At 47.7% G+C, this 21,074-nt stretch overlaps 1 protein-coding gene across 2 annotated transcripts in view; it reads right to left on the bottom strand.

Annotated features, from left to right (window-relative positions):
* GPC3 (glypican 3) overlaps positions 1-21,074 on the bottom strand; it is a 391,248-nt gene that overhangs the window by 94,856 nt on the left and 275,318 nt on the right. For both annotated transcript variants that reach the window (XM_040468088.1, XM_040468089.1), the window contains exon 5: positions 5,695-5,815. In XM_040468088.1, coding sequence (XP_040324022.1) covers positions 5,695-5,815 — 121 coding nt within the window. The remainder of the gene's footprint in view (positions 1-5,694; positions 5,816-21,074) is intronic.

Genomic DNA, 21,074 nt, shown 5'->3' with positions numbered 1-21,074 from the left:
TGCTGTGTATAACTCAAAGCCACATCACAAAGTGTCTCTGTTTCCACACCATCTAGCATGGTGGTTGGTTTTCAAAGAATCTTCCTCTTTAAAAAATGTTTTAAAGTTTATTTATTTATTTTGAAAGAGAGAAAGAGGGCCTGAGCAAGCGGGGGGAGGGGCAGAGAGAGAGAGAGAGAGAGAGAGAGAGAGAGAGAGGAGAGAGAATCCCAAGCAGGCTCCATGCTGCCAGCACAGAGCCTGATGTGGGGCTCGATCTCACGAACCGTGAGCTCGTGACTTGAGCAGAAACCAGGAGTCGGATGCTTAACGGACTGAACCGCCCAGGCGCCCCTTGCAGAATCTTCCTAATTGAAGTTTGGTAAACAATACGCTCATCCTTTCTTTGCTGGTGATTTCAGAGCTTCAACCGTGGAAATTACTGTATTAGGGACTCGGAAATTGTCAGACAAATTAAAGAGTTTCAGTTACTTGCACTCCTGCACATCTTCTTTGTCTAGACTCGTTAACCAGAGCAAGGTGTGCTGTGGCCTTAAAGAAGAATAAGGAAAGGCCGCACAGACTGAAATCAGTGGCCCTGGATTGTAGGCCTAGGCCTACCACTCACTACATGTAGGTCACTTAGCCCTTCCGGGGCCCCCAGTTTCTTCATCTGGTAAATGTAGGCAATAAGGCCTGCTTCTCAGAGCCATCGTGAAGATCAGTGTATCTAATGTACGTGAAAGAGCTTTACAGACTGAACTGTGGAGTGCAATTATGTGGCGGAACGGATAGCCTTCGCGTGGGGTCACGTGGCTAACGTGATCCGAAGACAGGTCGCCTATCTGGCCCCGGAGGAGGGAAACCTTAGGGGTGATGAATGCGAACGTGTTTTCATAGTTTGATGCTTTCATAGCCTAACGGGAACAAGGCAGTAGGACAGAAGAATTGGGTGGGGGGGGGGGAGGGCAAGTTGAAGTTCCATCTGCCCAGGCTGGAGGACTGGTGGGAAGAGAACAATCTCTGAAAAGATGAGAGGTTACAAAGTAGAAAGGGGTGACCTGGGAACAGGGTGTTTTAAAAAGAGTGGCAGGGCAGAGAATAAAGTCACAAGACTTGTTCACAAGAGGGTGCTGGGTTAAAGGCTGACCTTGAGCTACAAATCACGGAATCACACGGCTGGAAGGAATCTTAAGAGGCCACCTCGTCCACTCCCCCGCCATTCAGCAGGACATTTCAGCCATCCCGAACAGATGAGACTTTATCCAGCTCTGAATGAAAAGCTCAGACACCAAATGGGCAGGTATTGACTGCTCTGGCTTCGACTGTTTACAACAGGCAGGAAACAATTTCTGGAATTTCATTTGAACCTGAACTGAAACTGGCGGCAAACAATAAACAGCTAGATTCTCCTCGGGAACAATAACTGACAGCAGTTTAGGGGCTGCTAAATTCGCACTAACTACAGAGCTACTCTTAGAGAGAAAACGTCCCCAACGAGGCTAGGTTAGAGGGCAAATGGCCCACAATATCGTCGGGGTAAGAAGGTATTGTGATCGTTCTTGGTGTTTGGGGGGTCTTCTCTCCACGCAGGAGCCTTGGAGCAGAACACTAACAAAAATAAAACTTGTTGTTGTTGTTGTTGTTTGAAAGTAATACGGCCTAGCAAATTTCAGAACTGACGCCGAGGCCTTAAAAGCGTCCAGTTCCTCTGCTAACACACGACAATAAATCCTCACACAAACTGGAAACTGAAAAGGAAATAAAAAGGTCCTCATTTCCAATCGTGGGAATGTTACACATGAACTCTGGCTTAGAAGGAGGAGGGGAGGACATTCCACACCTGCAGGCCTTCCCAGGAAAGGGGCCCAGGCCTGACCCTGAACCCATCCCCTCAAGGTCACACCACGGGACTGTCAATCTGGAAATAATGTTACTTTATTCCCTTAGTGAATATATTATTTCCAGTGCTATCAACAGCAAGTATAACCTGAAAGGAGGCAGCTGAGAATTTCCATGTGAGAAAGTGAAGAGTTATTTCGGGAAGTGCTCATAAATGGCCGAGCTGCAGCCCATCTGGATGGACACACATGGGCATACCTACCTAGATAGACAGAAGTAGCCCTGCATCTACAGATGCGTCTTTTGGAGCATCCTACTGGAGTTTCATAGACACGGCACCCAGCGAGGGGCCTAGGAAAACAACATTGTACTCCGGGACTCGCCACTCACTTACATGTGAACCTGGGCAAGTTAACTTGATTCTTTCGGGCGGGGGGGGGGGGGGGGGGCGGGGGGGCGGGGGGGGGGGGGGGGGGGGGTTTTTTTTTTAGTGAGGCATTCAGTGAATCCAGATGTTTGGCAGTGTATGGGAAGCAACATCTGGATGATTGATCGCATTTTCAACTGAACTCACCGGACGTTTTGGCAGCATGCCCACACAGCCTTCACTGGCTTGCTGCCTCAGTTTCCCTAGCCACAAAAAGGGACAAAGATTATTTATCATTTACCCCGCAGGGTCAGTAAGGATGAGGCAATGTCCAAAGGTCACAATGAGTTCTTGAAAAGAATGATTCTGTGACGGTACTGTATCTTATACTGTTCCAGGTTGAATACTTTTCCCAATGTAACCAGTTAGACGTTTAGAACAAGAAATCACTTTGAAAAATGCCTAAATGCTATACAGATTTGACACATCATCATCATCTTCTTCGCCGTCATTACTGCCATCCTAACATTCTTCCTCGACTTTCCTAAAATGTCTCACTTTCGGATTGAATCACAGCCAAAATACAAATTTTATCGAAGGTCTGAAAACAAATGTGTTTTGCCATGTAAAGCAAGACAGATGAGAAGAAGAACTCAGTGTGGGTGTTTGGAGCCCAACCAATTTTAACAGCTCTACTTAAACAGGTAAAACTGGTCTATCAATGAGAATTAATTGGTTGCTCAATGGTATTTGTAAGGGAACCAAAAACGTTCACATACGCGTTTACTGCAGAGGTGGGAGAAAGAAACTGTAAAGGTGACTTTTCGACTCTCACGATATACACCTCCCTACCTATGAAGTGGTTTCAGCTCTTGTGGCTGGAAGTCAGAGGAAAGGCACAAGAAGGAAACAGTACGGAGGAGGAAGAGACACATCAAAGGGATCGACAACCACACAAATTGGGGGAGCAGATTAGACGGGCAAAAAGTACTGGCATACCGCTCCCCTTCAAACTCAAGTCCTGCCTGCAGAGGAAATCCTGAATTATAATAGTCTTAACTGCCACGTATTATCTGTCATGCACATGCAATTATATACATTTATGTATATATGAAAAATATATAGAATATATAAAATACGTTACACGTGTCATTTAGTCAAGTTTTCTACAACGGGGTGGGGGGGAACAGATAAAATTTCGAATCCTCACGATAACCTTCTAAGAGAGGTTTTGATATCTTTCTACAGTACGGATGAGAAGACTGAAGCTCGGGTCGAATGACTTGCCCCAGGTTATACACCTAGTAAGATCCACAGCCAAATTCAGATCCATCTGGATCCAAAGCCCATGCTCTTCCCACTACCCCACACGGTCTCCCATAGGATTAATATCAAATGTGCAAAGTCTTTGCCGAAAGGCTGTATTTTTAGTGACCATTGGATCACATAGGAGCCCATGTCTGACACAGCATTCCCTTTAACCACGGGGGAGGTCCATGCTCGGGCCCTTGATCTTTCCTGGGACTGCTGCTCCCTCTCTTGTCTCTACGCACTCATTGTTTATGGCAGCTCTTGGCACTTGCCCCCTGTGCGTTCCTTCTTCCCCTAGGCTGGCCCACCTCAGGCCTACACAAACCAGCCAGAACCGACGCACAAAAACCCTCTTCTGGCTCCTCATCACAGGCTGCCTCTTACTTTTAAGCACTTTCTGTGCTTGGGCTTCCCCACCAAGGAAGCTGTGAATACAGAGGACTAGACTTCTTGTGAATCCCAAAGCCCCTAGCACTTGGCTGAGCACATAGCAGGTGTCCCTCAAGGTTCGTTGACCGAAGAGATCTACTGATAGTATTCTTTTAGGATTAGAGGCACAGTGACAGCGCCTGAGAGTTTGGCGTCACCAGTGTTGGGACCTCACCAGTTGAGTGGAGCCACCCAGATACAGCTGGTCAGAGATCATTTGGAAATCATTCAGAGGACAAATACTGCTCTTGTCCCCAGGTAAAGCACATCATGCCCTCGATGTCCAGCCGGAAGTGGTCTACACTGTGCTCCGACCCCCTCAGAGATGCGTTTGGAAAGAATCCTACTATCTTTCACCAGGCTTCGTAGAACGTAGCGAGGTTGTGATGTCACAGAAAGAAGGATCTTTTAGGCCAATACTGTCATTGTCACATGCTTAGCAGCGCTGACGACCGTTTATTAAGTGCTCACTGGGTACAGAGCACATTATTGGGCACTGGAGGAGTCCCACCCAAGTGTGTTGTAAATATTTTCACAAAGCCATTTGCAGTGAAATATACCACTGTTAGAAAGCCCTTCCTAACATTTTCTAAGAACCACAAAAATGTCATTGCTAACCTTCGTATTAAAAAACAAAACCATGCCAATGTCTTCGTACAGAAACCTCTGTTCTTGCATAGGATTTTAGTCGCATTAAAGTTCTTCCTAAGCTACAAATAGAAGTCAGTGGGTGCCAGGGCCCTCCCACCCATGGATCACGGAGCAGGAACACTGTCACTCTGGTAAACGGTGGCACTTTGGGTGGCATTTTTTTTTTATTGTGGCCACAAAGCAATCACAAGCAGATGGTACAACTAACTTCTATTTGTGTCTTAGTTACTAAACGCCTCATGAGAGGAAAAACTCTGTGTACAGGTCAAGGGAATCTGTGGGTGTCTCTGTGCATGGCAGTGAGTCAGAAGTTGGCAAGGGTGCAGTGAAGCTGGTCTTCTAGTATCTTCCTAGTGGCGGTGAAAGCTGATATCTCCCCATTGGAAAGCAATTTGGAAACATGTACTACAATGCTCACATCCTTTAACCTGGTAATTCCAATATTTTAAGAAAATGATCTAAGATAGGAAGAAAGCACCAGGCGTGAAGAGGTAGCTTTATTTATGACGGTAAAAAATTTGAAGCAATCTCAATGTCCAGCAAAAGCAAGCTAATTAAATATGATGAATACTTAAAGAAATCTCAAGCAGCCACAAAAAATGATTAATATGAAGATTTGTCACAACAAGAAAAAGTGCTTCCAATATAGTGCTAATTTTAAGAACTATAAATCACTTGCGCAGCTCCGATTATGTAAAAAGTCTGTGTGACTGTGGTTTTCTGAACAAATATTAGAAAAGAACAGGTAAAAATGAAAACAGGATAGAGTAGTGGGATTGTGAGAAATATTTTCCCCTCCATTTTCCGAGTTTTCTCTAGTATTACAAAATTACCTTCATAATTTAAAAGTGGAGCGAAGGGGCGCCTGGCTGGCTCAGTCAGAAGAGCGTGCGACTCTTGGTCTCAGGGTCATGGGTTCGAGCCCCACACTGGGCACAGAGCTTACCAAAACTAAATACGTAAACTTAATAAAATAAAATAAAACAAAATAAAAACGGGGTGAAAAACAAGGGTCAGAAGTCCTTGTTAACAGAAAGAATCTTTGACGAAAATGCAGCAACACAGTCCCGCCCTCATTTTTTGCCATTTCCATTTTTGTCCAATGTATCACTTACCTGGTTAATGTGCTTCAGTTTGTCAATGATTTGACTGACCACTGGCTCAGGGCCCTTCATTTTCAGCTCGTGGAGGTTGAACTGATTTTTCATGCCATTCCTCGCTGCCTTCTGGCTATATCTGGAAAGGGGAAAGTAGAGAAAAGCTTTGTCACAGGAGAGTCCCGAGCCAAATAAAAGCTAACTATACGTGGCACCAGTGGTCAAGCTGACCACAAGCTCTGTTCAGCCTTTTAAACCATGGGATGACCCCATGGTGCAAAAGTAAACCGCTCAAGATACAGTCTATTTGCAATGGAGAACGTTCACTCAGCAGCCAACAAACATTGATTCAACATTCTTTGTTTTGCTAGGAGGTGGGGATACAACAATGACCGACACAAAGTCTCCGCCCTTATTGTATTCTGGATCTAGGGTGGTGTCCAGAAGAGCAAGGGCCAAAGGCAGCTCAGAGAGATGAGAGCCACGTTAAGGGAGGTCCTGGGCCTCGGTTAGGGGGGCATGCAGAAGGGACCTTAACTCTGAGTGTGCTTTCCACTTAGTGGAAAAAGAAAGGCGCTTGCCTGTTCTTTACCTCTTCGGTTTCCTCCACTTCCTCCTCTCACCATTTCCTGCGGGCTTTGGACCCCGGGTTTCTTTTCAGGAGGCATTCCCAAGTCATGCGCAACATAAATTTGCCCCTCACCTTCTACACACACCCCCCCCCCCCGCCCAATTATAACAGAATAGTCAGGGTGAGGGCAAATTCATGTTTCTTTTATTCACATTTCATTTTATTAAATTTTTTTAATGTTGATTTATTTTTGAGAGAGGAAGAGAGACAAAGCGCGAGTGGGGAAGGGGCAGAGAGAGAGACACAGAATCCGAAGCGGGCTCCGGGCACCAGGTCCAGGCTCTGTGCTGTCAGCACAGAGCCCGATGTGGGGCTCGAACTCATGAACCATGAGATCATGACCTGAGCCGAAGTTGGACACTTAACCAACTGAGCCACCCACGTGCCCCTTAATCCCATTTTATTGTATGCTGGGTTTTTTTTAATGTTTATTTATTTTTGAGAGAGACAGCACAAGCAGGGGAGGGGCAGAGAGAGAGGGAGACACAGAATCCAAAGCGGGCTCCAGGCTCCAGGCTCTGTGCTGTCAGTACAGAGCCCGACACGGGGCTCGAACTCACAAACTGTGAGACCGTGACCTGAGCCGAAGTTGGACACTTAACCGACTAAGCCACCCAGGTGCCCCTTCATCACATTTTAAATTACAAAAATAATAACGTTCATCGTAAACGATTCAAACAGTACAGGAATAAACAAAGCATAAAGTAAAAGTTCCCCACCATCCTATCCTTCCAGAGAGAAGCATGGCTAACAGTTTCATATGTATTCTTCTAGGGGTTTCTACACACTTTTAGTAACACATAATTTTAACCCAAATCGGAAGCATACTAGTCATGCTGAGTCGCAGCTTTTTATCACTTAATGTGTATCTTGGACATAGTTCCATGTCACAACACACATGTCTTGTTGTCATTCTTCTGTGTGGTTATGTCATAATTTATTTATCCAATCCCTGATGAACAAATGAGTCACTTCTAATAATGTGCTAATATAAACAACAATGCAAAGAAGATCCTTGTATACCAGTCTTTGCACATTTGCATGAATACCTATAAAGGATAATTTCCTAGACTTTAATCACCTCCTATTTCTAATCCCAAATTACAACATGCAATAAGTAATATTACCGTATTACTGTATAGCACTTTACAAGGCAGTTTCTTATCATCCAGCTGGCTTGAGTTTCTCAACCACACCGCGAGGTGGGTGGGGCAGACATCTTTATCATTTATTACCGAAAATTCCAAACTTCTGAAGACACTGATCTGGTTCTGTTAGGTGTTCCCTTCCATGATACAATGTATCTGCCAGTATGAAAGACATGCTTTGAAAAACATGTGTTGGGGCAGAGGAGGTCAGGACATCTAGTTCTGACTTTCATAATGAAAAGTTGCCCTCTGAAAAGGAAAATACTTTTTTTTTTTTCAACGTTTATTTATTTTTGGGACAGAGAGAGACAGAGCATGAACGGGGGAGGGGCTGAGAGAGAGGGAGACACAGAATCGGAAATAGGCTCCAGGCTCTGAGCCATCAGCCCAGAGCCTGACGCGGGGCTCGAACTCCCGGACCGCGAGATCGTGACCTGGCTGAAGTCGGACGCTTAACCGACTGCGCCACCCAGGCGCCCCGGAAAATACTTTTTTTAAGTAACCTCTACGCCAAACGTGGGGCTCAAACTCACAACCCCAAGATCAAGAGTCGTGCGCTCTACCACCTGAGCCCGCCAGGAAAATATTTTGTGGTACAGTTGAAGAGATCATTTGACTGCATTTCTTCTGAAATGATAGCCTAACCTATTCGGCTTATTTCACTTTGAACGTTAGTGAATAGACAAATCACTGGCCATCGAATACCAATTGCCTTTGGGGGCTATGCTAGAGAAACGCAAAGCAGCATTCTTTATTTATATATCTTGTGGCAATCAGCTCACTAGTCTCCTCTTTTACGTCCACATAATGCTGTTTAAATACCATCTCCCTCCTGATGATACCAGCAACTTCACTGTCCCTTTCTTTGCACCTACTGACACCTGAAGCAGAGACCCTATTCACAGATAAAGAGGTAGGGCTATTATAAATCTTCGGAAATGAACTTCAGGAATGCATCCCCAGAGACATTTCTGTGGGTTTATTCATATCGAAGCTTGCCGGCCACTTTCATGCCTGCTCCTACAAAACAAAGGTCCTTCCTGAAGTTTACGATCCTCATTGGAATAGCGTAAAGACATCTGCCAACGTAGCAATTTTGTCCTATACTTCCTCTTCCAAATCATCTATAAATATGAAATCAAATTAGTCCCGGAGCTGATCCCTTGTAGCCCTCCAGTATTCTTTTCTGCCATTCAGAAAAGCGTCCCTTTCACTCTATTTTTGTTTGTTTGTTTCTTTGTTTCTTATCTCCAAGCCACGGATCAGGAGCCAGGACAAAACACTGCTCTCCAATCCCTTGGTGACTCAATTTCGTAAAAACAGCTTTGGGTTGAAAAGCTTGCCAAACTTTTTGAAAGTCGAAATAGCATCCACTGTTCCGCTCTATCCATGTGCTATTTAAATCCTCAGAGGACTTTAGTAAATTAAGCATGGTTTCTGGTTACAGAAGTGTTAGGAAGAGCTGGCCTGGGGCTTAGACCTAAAACTTGCCTTTATTTTACATATTCTGCAAAGCAGTAACCAAAAGTACCGATCCGACGGATTCTCATAGCGGCTTAAATTTCGTGGGATTGTTTTAAACCTCGGGGTCCTTGTCCTCTCTCCCCTGTTCTCCTTAGGCAGACAAATTATGGAATGGAATCTTAAAAGCAATGAGTGTTGTAATGGAATATTATGCAGACGTTAAAAGAACATAGTCGATCTATAGGCGGTGACACGGAACCAAATCCAAGATACGCTGTCACAGATACAAGCAGTGGTCACCAACGTACAGTGTGATCCCATTTGGGGTAAAAATGGTCATGCGTATGCATCACTCGCCTATGCCTTATGCGTGTTCAAATACAGAACATTTTTCAGAAACGGTAATAGCACTTACCTCTGGTGAGCAAGGGGCGATATTGGGGAACTGTGAATTTTTTCTTTTACGTTCTTCCATATCTTTTACTTTTTAAATCTTTATAAAAATTTAATTTTTAATGATTGAAATTTTATCTAGTAATGTTCTTTTTTTATTAAAATTTCTTAATGTTTATTTATTTTTGAGAGAGAGAGAGAGAGAGAGAGAGAGAGAGAGACAGAGCAGGAGCGGGGGAGGAAACAGAGAGAGGGAGACACAGAATCCAAAGCAGACTCCAGGCTCTGGGCTGTCAGCATAGAGCCCAACACGGGGCTGAACCCGCAAACTGGGAAATTATGACCTGAGCCGAAGATGGACACTTAACTGACTGAGCCACCCAGGCGGCCCAGGAGTTAATTTTTGTAAAGAGTTATGTCGGCCACGACTAGCAGCCCAGCCTAAAGGTGACTTCTGATGTCAGAACAGATATTTACAGAATGCAACATGCACGATGTCACCCCAGAACACCTTCAAACCTCAGATGCTCATCATCAGGTCACGAACTCTGCTTTGTTAGGTTAAACACCGCCTGTGTGTTTTCTCCTCTTCAACGAGCTAACTCCAACTGGCTTATTTCAAAAGGACCGTAGATCAGTGAGGCTGCGAATATGGATGTACATTATTATGAGTACCTTCTCTCAAAAGGTGTTCAAGGTCTTGCTCACCTTCCCCGCAGGGGCCTAAAAGACCTTTCCTGAAAGGAACCGAGGGCCTCCGTGAACCACTCTGATTCATCCTGACCCGCGGCCCTCGTGTGTAACTGGATCGTGAGGAGCATCCTACTTGCTTCCGTTCTTATGTGCATTCCATTCGCCAGCCCATAAAGTCTGTGAGGTCTTCGAGGGCAGAGGCTTGGTTAGTTCTCTTTCCTACTACCCAAAGCACCTCGTGGTACTTACAATAACAATAGCGGTCAGAACCGAACGCTTTCTGTGCCAGATACGGTCCACAGCGCTAAGAAAAAAGAAACCGTGTACTATCTCACTGACTCCTCCGAACAACCCAATAAGACAGACACTATTATTTTCCTTGGAGTTTTTAAAAAATGCTTATTTATTTTGAGAGAGAAAGAGAGAGAGAGAGAGCGTGTACACACGCATGTGTAAGCGGGGTGGGGGGGCAGAGAGAGAGAGAGAGAGAGAGAGAGAGAATCCCCAGCAGGCTCTGTGCTCTCAGCACAGAGCCCAACCTGAGGCTCAATCCCATGAACTGTGAGATCGTGACTGAAGCTGAAACCAGGAGTCGCGTGCTTAACCGACTGAGCCACCCAGGTGCCCCAAGACAGACACTATTATTATGAGCCCTGTTTTACAGATGAGGAAACTGAGGTGCGGAGCAGTGAAGTCACCTGCCCAAGAAAGCTGGAGTTTGCAACCTTTAGCTGCCTCTGTGACTTTTAAGATTTTAGTTTTTTACGTAATCTCTACGCCCAACATGGGGCTTGAAATCACAACCCCAAGGCTGACAGTCACATGCTCCACTGGAAGGCAGCCCTAGCTACCTCTGTTCTTTTTTTTTTTTTTAAGTTTATTTATTTTGAGAGAGAGAGAGAGAGAATGCGCACGAGCACGAGCAGGGGGAGGGGCAGAGAGACGGAATCCCAAGCAGGCCCCACACTGTCAGCACAGAGCCCGGCGTGGGGCACGATCCCGTGCGTGAACGGTGAGATCATGACCTGAGCCAAAATCAAGAGTCAGACACTTAACCGACTGAGCCGCCCACGTGCCCCAACTGCCTCTGTTCCTAACCACTGTGCCACTACTGCTCTCTTAGAGATGGTCCACGCTGACTAGACATGTGCCATTTCCTCGTCACACAGCTCCACTGTATGACACAATTCACGGGCTACCCGCGAGGCTCCTCAAGGCTCACCACGGGGCACGCGACGGCAGTTCTCCTCACCTACTCCGCAGACCCCCGAGCTTGCCCTCGAAAACCCTCGGGGAGAAGCCCTGTGTATGGAGTTTCTTCTCCTAAACACAGACCCAACAGTGTCACTATTCGGCGAAATATACGTGTCCTTGGGAGATACGGTGTTGAGGTCAGAGAAGCAAAAAATCCACCAGCACCATACCACGAGACAAGCACCAAAGGTGATTTGAAACCTCTGAGGAAAACAGGAAAACAAATGCACGAGAATGTTGTGTTCAATGACTCCCCGCCTTCAGCACCTTGGCTACAGAAATGTGACATACGTGATGTGCCCTGGGGAATTTTATGTAACACGCATGCTCTGGGCTTCAAGCCCAGAGGGACTCGGTTACGGGTGTCTCCATAGTTTGGCATTAATTAATTAGTTAATTAATGCAGCACTTCATTTCCGTCCTCTCCCTCTGTGCCACGGGCATACGTGGTTCCTGAGAGGCTCTGAATGAGGACAAGCCATTGAAGCGCGGATCCTCACCCACAGACGGCCCAGAGTGTCGGGAACGGGGACGCTGCGGGCCATGGAGGATTTTAACGATGAGTTAGCTACTTAGTGACACTCATCTGTAATTAGATTAATTGTCCTCTCTCAGGAATACTGCTTCCTTCCTAAGCTTTGACGTGGCTCTGGCAGTGAATACCGGCCAGCAGAGAAGAAAAAATGAACAGGGAGAGGAGGTTCCTATCCCCGGAATCTAAAGTTTTCTTAACTGGACATGCTCCATGCGATCTGAGAAGCGTCACCCTTTAAGCGTTACACGTGGTGCCTTTGCCTTCTCTCCTCCACTTGGGTATCTGCTTAGCACAAAAGTGAATGCCATAATGCCAAGAAAACCCTATTCGTGAAGTGAAAAGGGGGACATGCTTCTGTTCAGGCAGATTGGTCAGGGATGGGGGAGGAGGGGGGAGACCGGTGCAAAAGCCATAAAGAGAAAAGGAACCTAATTAAAACAGGACATCTGGGCATGCTTGTCTTGGGACAGTTGAAGCAAAGAGAGCACTTGTAGAAGAGGAATAGAGTCAAACAAGCGTAAAATGGGCGATCTTTTCTTCCCATTTCTGTGCTGGCTGAGGCAGCAAGGGTGTAGTGGAAAGAAATCAATGAATTCAAATGTAGAAAACACGGCAAATGGAAGCACTCTTAACAGATCATCTTGTCCGATCCACTCATTGGCAGGTGAAGACACTGAGACCCAGAGAGGGGCTTTTCTAACAAGCACAAGTTGTTAGTATCACAATCCCCCCTTTAGAAGAAATTCCATTCTTTGAAAGGTTCCTGAAATGCACATTGCTGATTTCAAACATGGCTAGCACTGATATAAGACAGGGAGGCTGCTAGAAAATTCACTTTCCTTCTTCCCCTAGGCATTAGAATGGTGGCAAGTGTTTCAGAGCAAGTCTTAGAAGGACTGACTCTCTCCCCCGCCCAAAATATGTGATTTTACAAAAGCTTAATTTGCTGCCAGATTATATAGACATCTACGAGTAAGTTATAGAGCTCACATTCTCAGAGCGCCATCTTATGGAAAGATTGTGGTATTGCATGCAGCCCCTGATTTATCAGCTCGTTTCTCTGCAAAGTACTCCAGCCACAATAATCACTGTGGAAAAATGGGATAATTGAAAGAGTATAAATAGCTTTCAAAACAAACTAGAGCATCGTATTAAGAGGCCTAACAAAATGTTCTTCTTTCTATCCAACACGCAGTCTTAATTCACATAAATGAACAGAAAAATAAAGCAAAGGTAAGAATAGCTGAGTTTTGTAAATGCATTTAATAGAGCTAGCAACAGTTTGCTTCTTATTTATTTATGCACGTATTTAAAAGAAAATATTTTCTATATTTGTAGGCACAGCAGTACCACTGGAGAGCAAATTTCAAGCAGGAGAGTGCCAGAAACATGTATCCACCGTACTCCACGAAGTACCTCTGTCCTCAAACAATAGCCTTTCAGCGATTAATTACAAATACGTTTCAACAGAAAGGAAGCAAAAGCTAGAGAAGAAACCAGAGAGATGTGAACAATCTATATCTCATTGAGTGGGCATTAGCTATAGAAGGGAATAACTGTATTGGAATCTATTTTGTTTTGTTTTTTTAACCTAGTTTCAAACCTCCCTGTGAGGAGGGACTACAAGATTGGTCTTGGAATATAATCAAGAAGTCATTTAAACCTATAGAAGTGAAGAATATTTTCCAGATGGTGAGGAAAGCGTGAGAAGTTGAGAATCACCCGCCCCAGGGAGAAGAGTCTGGCTGTGGGGAGCAGCCCCCCTGCAGAGAAGGGAAGGTAGAGAGAAAATGGGGGAGATGGGATCACCTGAACGTTTGTCTAAAGAAGCAAACTCTGCAGATGAACCTCGAGGTGAGGAGAGAGAAAAGTAAGAAAGGAGGCCAAAGTGATTCTTGTGAGAACGACTCCAGGATAGGCAGGGCCTGGTGTGCGGGGACACCGGTGACAACTGCCTTCTGGGCCGTGAGCCCAACCACCTGACCAGTCAGGATGAGAGGCCAGGACCGGCGGCACCGCTGAAGGGTTCTCTGGGGGGTGTCCTTGAGGGACGACATATCAAGGAGGAGAGGACCTGGGCCCAGTTTAACTCTTACAAAACCAGAAAGCGATATATAACTCAGAAGCTCAGTAACTGCGGGGTAGGGATGTAACAGAACACTGTGTGCAGTGGGGATTTATTATTCAATCACCCCGAACTCATTTATCAAGTCCCTCTAGACCAGAGAGCTAGCCCAGAAAACCAGATGTTTTCTTGTCCCACTGGAATTAAGCCAAAAGGAAATGATCTTTACCTGTTTTTAAGTTAGTTCTTTTTTTAAGTTAGATTTTAACTCATGGGAATGAATATCGGAGTTGGAAAGAGCCCTTGAAATCATTTAGTCCCACGCCCTCCTCTTACACATGGGCAAACTAGGGCCCAGAGGGACCAAGCAGTAGCCGTTCAAGCTATTATTGGCATCGGTGCTGGTGGGACTTAAATGGGGCTGTAACTCTCCCCCAAATAGAAGAGCCGAGCAGGAGTCAGACCACGGGTCACATACCTCAACGACATCTGAGAGCTTACGAAGACTGCGAGTACAAAATGCGCTTCAGAAGGGTTGGGACACGCGGCGGCGGAAAGAGCACCGGCTTCGTGGTCAAGACATAGGTTCAAAAGCTGGTTCCACCACTTAACCGTGCGCCTTTTGACAAACGATGAAACCCTGCTGGGCTTCGAGTTTCCTCATCCGTAAAATGGGGATGATGCCACCTGCATTGTCTAGAGGACTACCTGATATCCCGAATGCCAGTAAATTAGGATAACATAGGCAATGTGCTTCCAACGGTGGCCAGCATGTCTGGATGAGGGTTGTTATCACGTGAAAGCACTGAACGCAGCGCCCGATGTGCAGGAGGTGTTCAATAAATGTTATTTGTAGAGGACTTCCTGAGACAGGATGAATAAACCTTGCAATGAATAGTCAGGGCAAAGCTTCAGATCCACCCAGGCCTGCGCTGCAGAGACTTAGTATAATGGAAGAGTCTCCACTGTGTTAAGTATTCCCCCCGCTAAAGCATGAGTCCAGGCAGGGGTACCAGCGGTTTAGGATGAGGGAAGAATGGGCAAGGCCGAAAGCACTAGAGCTTTCTTTCGTGTTATGATTGCGCAGTGATGTGTGTGTGGCTGGGGCAGAGCGTGTGGCCCTGGCTAAAGGGGACCCTTCAGCAGAGATGTCCTCACACAAAACTTCCGGGGGAAGGGGACTCCGGGGGGAGGAGGGAGACTTCCCAGACAGGACTTCGAATGGTTCAAAATCAACTGTCATCCATTAAAGAACAAATCATTTTACTGAGGCCCCGGGGCAGACAGCCAGGTTTCACCAGTGACCAACTTGGGATGTCAGAAGCCCGTTCCGCTCACTCGTCCCCCCACATTTCACATCTCTCCTCTCTGTGATACAAAAATCATCTGCTCCCACTTTGCAGAAGTGTCGCAAGTAATGAATTAGACGGCTCTTGAAAACACCCACACGCTCTTCGAATCTCTCTCTTCAGCACACTGCATTGTCTGTCTCAGGTCCCCGCAGGGCCCGCAACAAACATCCATTCTTTAATGCGGTGATCTGCAAAATGAAGAAAAGGACCCTCGAAGTCGACCTACAGTCACACTTCACTGACCAGTTTGAGAGGCAGGCGAGTCTGAGTGAGGGAAAACGGGGACTTCTTTTTTCCCTTGTGTTGCCTTTCAAGCATACGGAGTCACACAGCGGAGAGCCTCCTGAATGTTGCTTTGGACGTCCCGCCGAACCTTATTTAATGAGCCACCAGAGATCATGAGGGAAGGACACACTGTTTCCCTGTGAATAGGTACTGCCGAAGTACTTGAAAGGAAAGCTCGACGTTCCTGCCACCGTTTCGCTGTCAGCTCCTCTTGTCTTAGCCGCAGTCGGGTCCAGGCCTCAGAATCCTCACTGAGCATGCTAGGCCTACCAGCCCCTGAGCCAGTGGTAACAGAGGCAGGAAGGTTATCACTCGGCTGACTGGCTCTGGAATTAGTCTTGCTCCTCAAAGCCAGCCTTGCTGGTGTCTGGAGTGAACCCCAGACGTTCAGGCAGGACTTCCTCTTGCCAGCTAGATGGATGTCCCCGGGCCATGCAAACCTAAACTCCGTCCTGGTTTCCTTGTTTGGATTCATCTGTGGCTCGGCCCTCCGCTTTACCCAGTGCCGGGCATACAGTAGGCAGTCAGTAAATGTCTGTTGAATTCAACTGACACCGAAGGCCTCACCCAAAGCTCAGCCTGTATGGTGGGGAGACTCTAACCTACTCTCCCCAGCTCTTGTCAGCTTGGTCCCCTCTGGGGCCTCCCCCTGCCCCAAATCTGCAGTCATTGACTGAGAACCTGACTTACACTGGACTTATGTCTGGACCCTGCCAGGAAAACCGGCTGCCGTGTCCCATCCACCAGGTGGCACCACTTTGGAAACCAATGCCTACGTGGAGAAAGGCAGGGCTCCTTCCCTGTGCCCCAGTGAGTATCATTATTCAGGTGGTGGGGTCACTTCTCGCCTGGGCCAACCAGACAGCTGGGTTCCCAGAGCCCAAGCGCCACCCCTTCCAGCCTCTGTCCCATCCCCTCGGGCCAACCAGTGGGCACCCACACGGGCCCATCCATCATACACACCTGCTGGCCACATCAATGCACATCACAAACCCTCTTCTAACAGTGTAAACTTCAGCCCACTTCTGAGTCTGTGCGATTCTACTGCTAGAAAAACACATCTTCTGATACACCTGTTCAACTTGCTATATCCAAGGCAATAGCTTTGAAAGAGTTTCAGGGGCATCTGGCTGGCTCAGTCAGTAAAGCATGAGACTCTTTATCTCAGGGTCATGAGCTTGAGCCCCATATTGGGCGTAGCGCTTACTTAAAAAAAAAAAAAAGAAGAAGAAGAAGAAGAAAGAAGCAAGTTTCACATCTGGTGGTGAAGTTCCTAGGTTCCCAGTTTTGGGGGCCAGAGAAAGGATTTCCTGTGTTCCATCAGAAACAGAATCCGTAACTATCCACTCAACACTCCCCTACTAAGCACCAACATAGCCCCGTGCTCAGCCACAGACCCCTGGTGGTTGGACTTCCCAAATTTTCCAGTGTTCTGGCCCACTGTTTCCAATCTGGGCTTGGCGGACCCAATCCTGCCTCTGGCTTTGGCAAACCCGGTCCTCACGAAATGAAGTCTTCAACGAGCGACCGTGTTGGAGCCCCCAGCCAACCTGTGACAGCGGATGTACAGGTGTACTTCTTCCTGCCCAGCTACAACATCACCATCCCGCAACATGACCTGCGGGGCACGGGCACGGGGTGCTGCTGGGGCCGCCGGGAGGGAGAGGGAGCCCACAAGAATAAGGTGACTCGGTGTCAGACTTGCCCAAGAACACTGGAAAGTCTCGTCTGCAGAGTGGAATGGCTGCTTCTGCCGTCTTCTTCCCCTCCAAGCATTCCCAGAGCCCTGGAATCCGGCCTGCGGTCCGAGCCACGAGGTAGCAGGAGGGACCACGGCCTGCAGGTGTGCCTGCTGGGCACGGGCACGGCAGCCAGAACAGAGCCAGCCGCTCGGCCACTTGGCACAGGGGAAGGAGCCTGCCGTCTGCCCGCGTCCGGCCAGCGGAACAGCTGTGCTCGGCCACCCCGAGCCAGGCACTGCCGCTCCCCGGTTGCCGGCGATAAAATAAAACCAAACAACCACGGAGGAAAGGAAAGGTGAACTGACGTGTCGGGCACGCCCCACTCCAACCGCCCCCGCGGCTGCAGGTGCCCTCAGCTCCTTGACTCTTTGCACCTGCTCTCCCACCGGAACAAGCGGCCCGTTGTGTGAGGCCGAGCGCGTTGAGGTGCCGAGCAAACACGAGGTGACTCTCCTGACCGTAAAGTGGATGGCATTCCAGGAAAACTTTACTAAGCCAAATAAAAGTGATTGTAAAGCACTCGGTCAGATATAAAAGTGCTACATAAATACTTAATAAAAGCTCACAGCAGTGCACGCGGGGACAACTAGGTCAGGACTCGGGCTCGCTCTCTAGCCCGGAAGGGTCTCGGAGAGAGCGAAGACCGTCTCGCCCACGCTGGTGTTCTCAAGCCGCTTTGTATTCCTTGGCTCTTACCTGCCCTGCGGCCCCGGGCGCTTCTCCACATGTAGCTCTCCCTTCACTGGTACAGCCCTGTGCTTAGAGCGCGTCTCATTTCAATTCTGGGTGCTTCTGCCAAATATTATTTGCAGCAACAGACCCTGAATTCCATTTCTTTTGCTCAGAAGCCCCACTGGGGTTATGTGGTGCTCTGGGGGGGAGATGTTTTCTTTCAGGTTTAATTATAGGAATTTCACCCCGAACTCTCCAATATCGGAAACGAAGGGCCACTCCGACAACATCTCAGCCCACCCACCCGCACCCCTGCCGCCCCAGAGATGCCTGGAGGAGTCAAATGAAGAGTTCACTGCTGTCCTAAGGACAACAATTATACCCTGGGGCTCCTTTTGATGCACTTTCGCTTTGGTCTGTTTGGGAACCGTCAGGGAAGCAACTGGAAATTCCCAGCCATCGTGGTGGCGGCGTTACGGTATTCCTCCTCCTTTCAGACTCCCTCCCCATCCAACATCCTTGCCATGGGATCTCATAGCCTGCTAGGGCTAGAAGGAGCTTTTGAGGCCGTTCTGTCCAACCCCTTCATTTTATAAATGAAAGAAAAAGGTGAAGGGCAGTGACTCGCCCAAGGTTGCAACCTAGGACCCAGGCTGGACTTCCAGAACAGGGCTGAGAGGGCTTCTTCTTACGTGGGCTCCAAAGCTGCATAGGGGATACACAGGCAACGGCTCGACTACAGGAGCTGTGTGTGTAGAGGAGACTGAATGGAGGGCTAACCTCAGATGGTCATCCCCTTTCTCCCAGGGGATGTCACTCTCTAGCCTTGAGTGGCTCTGAGAGCAGAGAAGCCGGGTAGGAAAGGCAGGAAACGCATTGCTATGTTAGCTGGCTCAGCCCCGGGGAGAGCCCAAGGAAAGGACAGGATTTAGCAGCACAAGCCAGGGAAAAGCCGGACGCGACACCCACTCCGGGTCTGCTGGACTGGACAGAAAAGCAAGTGTACATCAGGATTTCCATCAAAAGCAGAAAGAAGGAAGGAGAGCTTTGGTCCCATGGAGGAGAGAAGCCAGGCGTTTGCTGGGCAGGCCAGTGTAGTGGGTAGAAGGGCACAGACTACCTGAGTTTTGGATCCCAACCCCCTAGTGCTGTGGTTTGGGGTTAGCTACTTAACCCCATCAGTGAAACGAGGACAATGGGAACGTCCCGCTCCAAAGGCTAATGTGAGGATAACTCAGTTAACGCACACAAGGGTGCCGAGTGCAGTGCCCGGCACATGGGAAGCACCATAGAAATGCTATGATTATCACGACCCACCGCTGTTGTTTCAGTCCTACCTTCTGAAGTCGTGCTGCGACCGTAGGAGTTGGAGGTGAGGGAAGAGAGATGTGATCGAACTGTCTCGGGGAGGAAATGGTGAGAAAAGGTCAAAAGTGCGGGCAGAGACACCAGCAGACTTGGTGAGCGGCAACGCTGCCAGCCCGCCTCTGGCCCTCCGACGGAAGCTCCCTACCACTGCACCTCTCTTCCAGATTTGGTGGCTGTTAGAGGCATAGCTGACAGCGGGTGACCAACCGTCTTGCTCTGCCTGAGACTGACGACTCAGAACCTCCCGTGCCCAACAGGGGACGTTCTCAGGCAAACTGGGTCAAGTTGATCCCTGTCGGGGCCACATGGTGTTTGCTACTCGGGATTACTACTTGTTATGGTCAGACCAGCCGCCATCCGCAGGCATTTGGAAAAGCTGGGTTATCCAGAAGCCACGTGTAGTGATATTTGAAAGCGTATGTATTTATTTTGAGAGCGAGCGCACACACGCACACGTATGCAGGTGAGCAGGGGAGGGGCAGAGAGAGGAGAGACGGAATCCCAGGCAGGCTCCACACAGTCAGCGCAGAGCCCGGCCGGGGCCTCGAACCCACAAGCCACGAGATCATGACCTGAGCCAAAGTCGAGAGTTGGACGCCTAACCGACTGAGCCACCCAGGCGCCTATAATGTGTGGTGATTTTTTTAAAAAAAATTTTAATGTTTATTTTATTTCTGAGAGAGAGAGAGAGAGAGAGAGAGAGAGTATAAGCGGGGAAGGGACAGAGAGAGAGAGGGAGACACAGAATCCGAAGCAGGCTCCAGGCTCCGAGCGGTCGGCACAGAGCCCGACACGGAGCTCGAATTCACGAACAGCAAGATCATGACCTGAGTTGAAGTCGGACGCCCGACCGACTGAGCCACCCAGGTGCCCTGTATAGTGATTTTCAATGGGACTTTCCTCAAGGTCTATGAAGTGAGGGAAAAAGTGTTTCTTAAGTAAATGGATTTCACCAGGGGAACGTTAGCCAACTTGAGGATGATGGTCTTTAGCAGGACATTCACCCAGAATGGCCTCATTACCACTTGTTCTTATCTGTTGATTCTCTGATGCAGGCTGTCTTTCTCCAAGCTCTGTTCCCAGTGCTGTTATTACATGTGTTTGAAAGTAATAAAACTACATTTATTTTAAAATGGTCTGTCACTCGGACTTTTCATTAATTTAAACTGATGCTACCAATCCCTCAAAGTATCGCCTTATCCAGGGCCAACCGGTTTATTTAGCACCATGGATGGACTTGTTTACAAATAGAATTTGTGGGGGGCGCCCTGGTGGCTCAGTCTTAAGCTTCCGACTTCGCCACAGGTCATGATCTCACAGTTTGTGAGTTCGAGCCCCGCGTCGGGCTCTGTGCTGACAGCTCAGGGCCCAGAGCCTGCTTTGGCTTCTGTGTCTCCCTCTCTCTGTCCCTTCCCCGCTTATAATCTGTCTCTGTCTCTCTCTCTCTCTCTCAAAAGTAAACAAACATGAAAAATTTTTAAAAATAAAAATAGAATTTGTGGGGAATAGGTGGATTTTCTTAAAGAAAAAAATCAAAAATAGTATCTCTGGAAAGATGCATAGAGAGAAATACTCAGGAAGCTGCTAAAGCGTTTATAAAGAGAGCTCACCCAGTAGTTGTTAATTAGCCAGCACACAGTTCCATTTATTCAGGGCAGAACTTCCCTCCATATCTGATCTACTTTTCTACATTAATACCTAGTCAATGCAGGGCACTTTATAATTTTCAAAGATATTTCAAATGCATTTTGTCATTGGAGGCTTGCGGCAACACTTAGGTAATAAAGAGGAGGAAT

The sequence above is a fragment of the Herpailurus yagouaroundi genome, unplaced genomic scaffold, assembly GCF_014898765.1.
Source record: "Herpailurus yagouaroundi ecotype Mexico unplaced genomic scaffold, PumYag 67681, whole genome shotgun sequence".
NCBI classification, from domain to species: Eukaryota; Metazoa; Chordata; class Mammalia; order Carnivora; family Felidae; genus Herpailurus; species Herpailurus yagouaroundi.
This window is presented reverse-complemented; position numbering and strand designations above follow the sequence as displayed.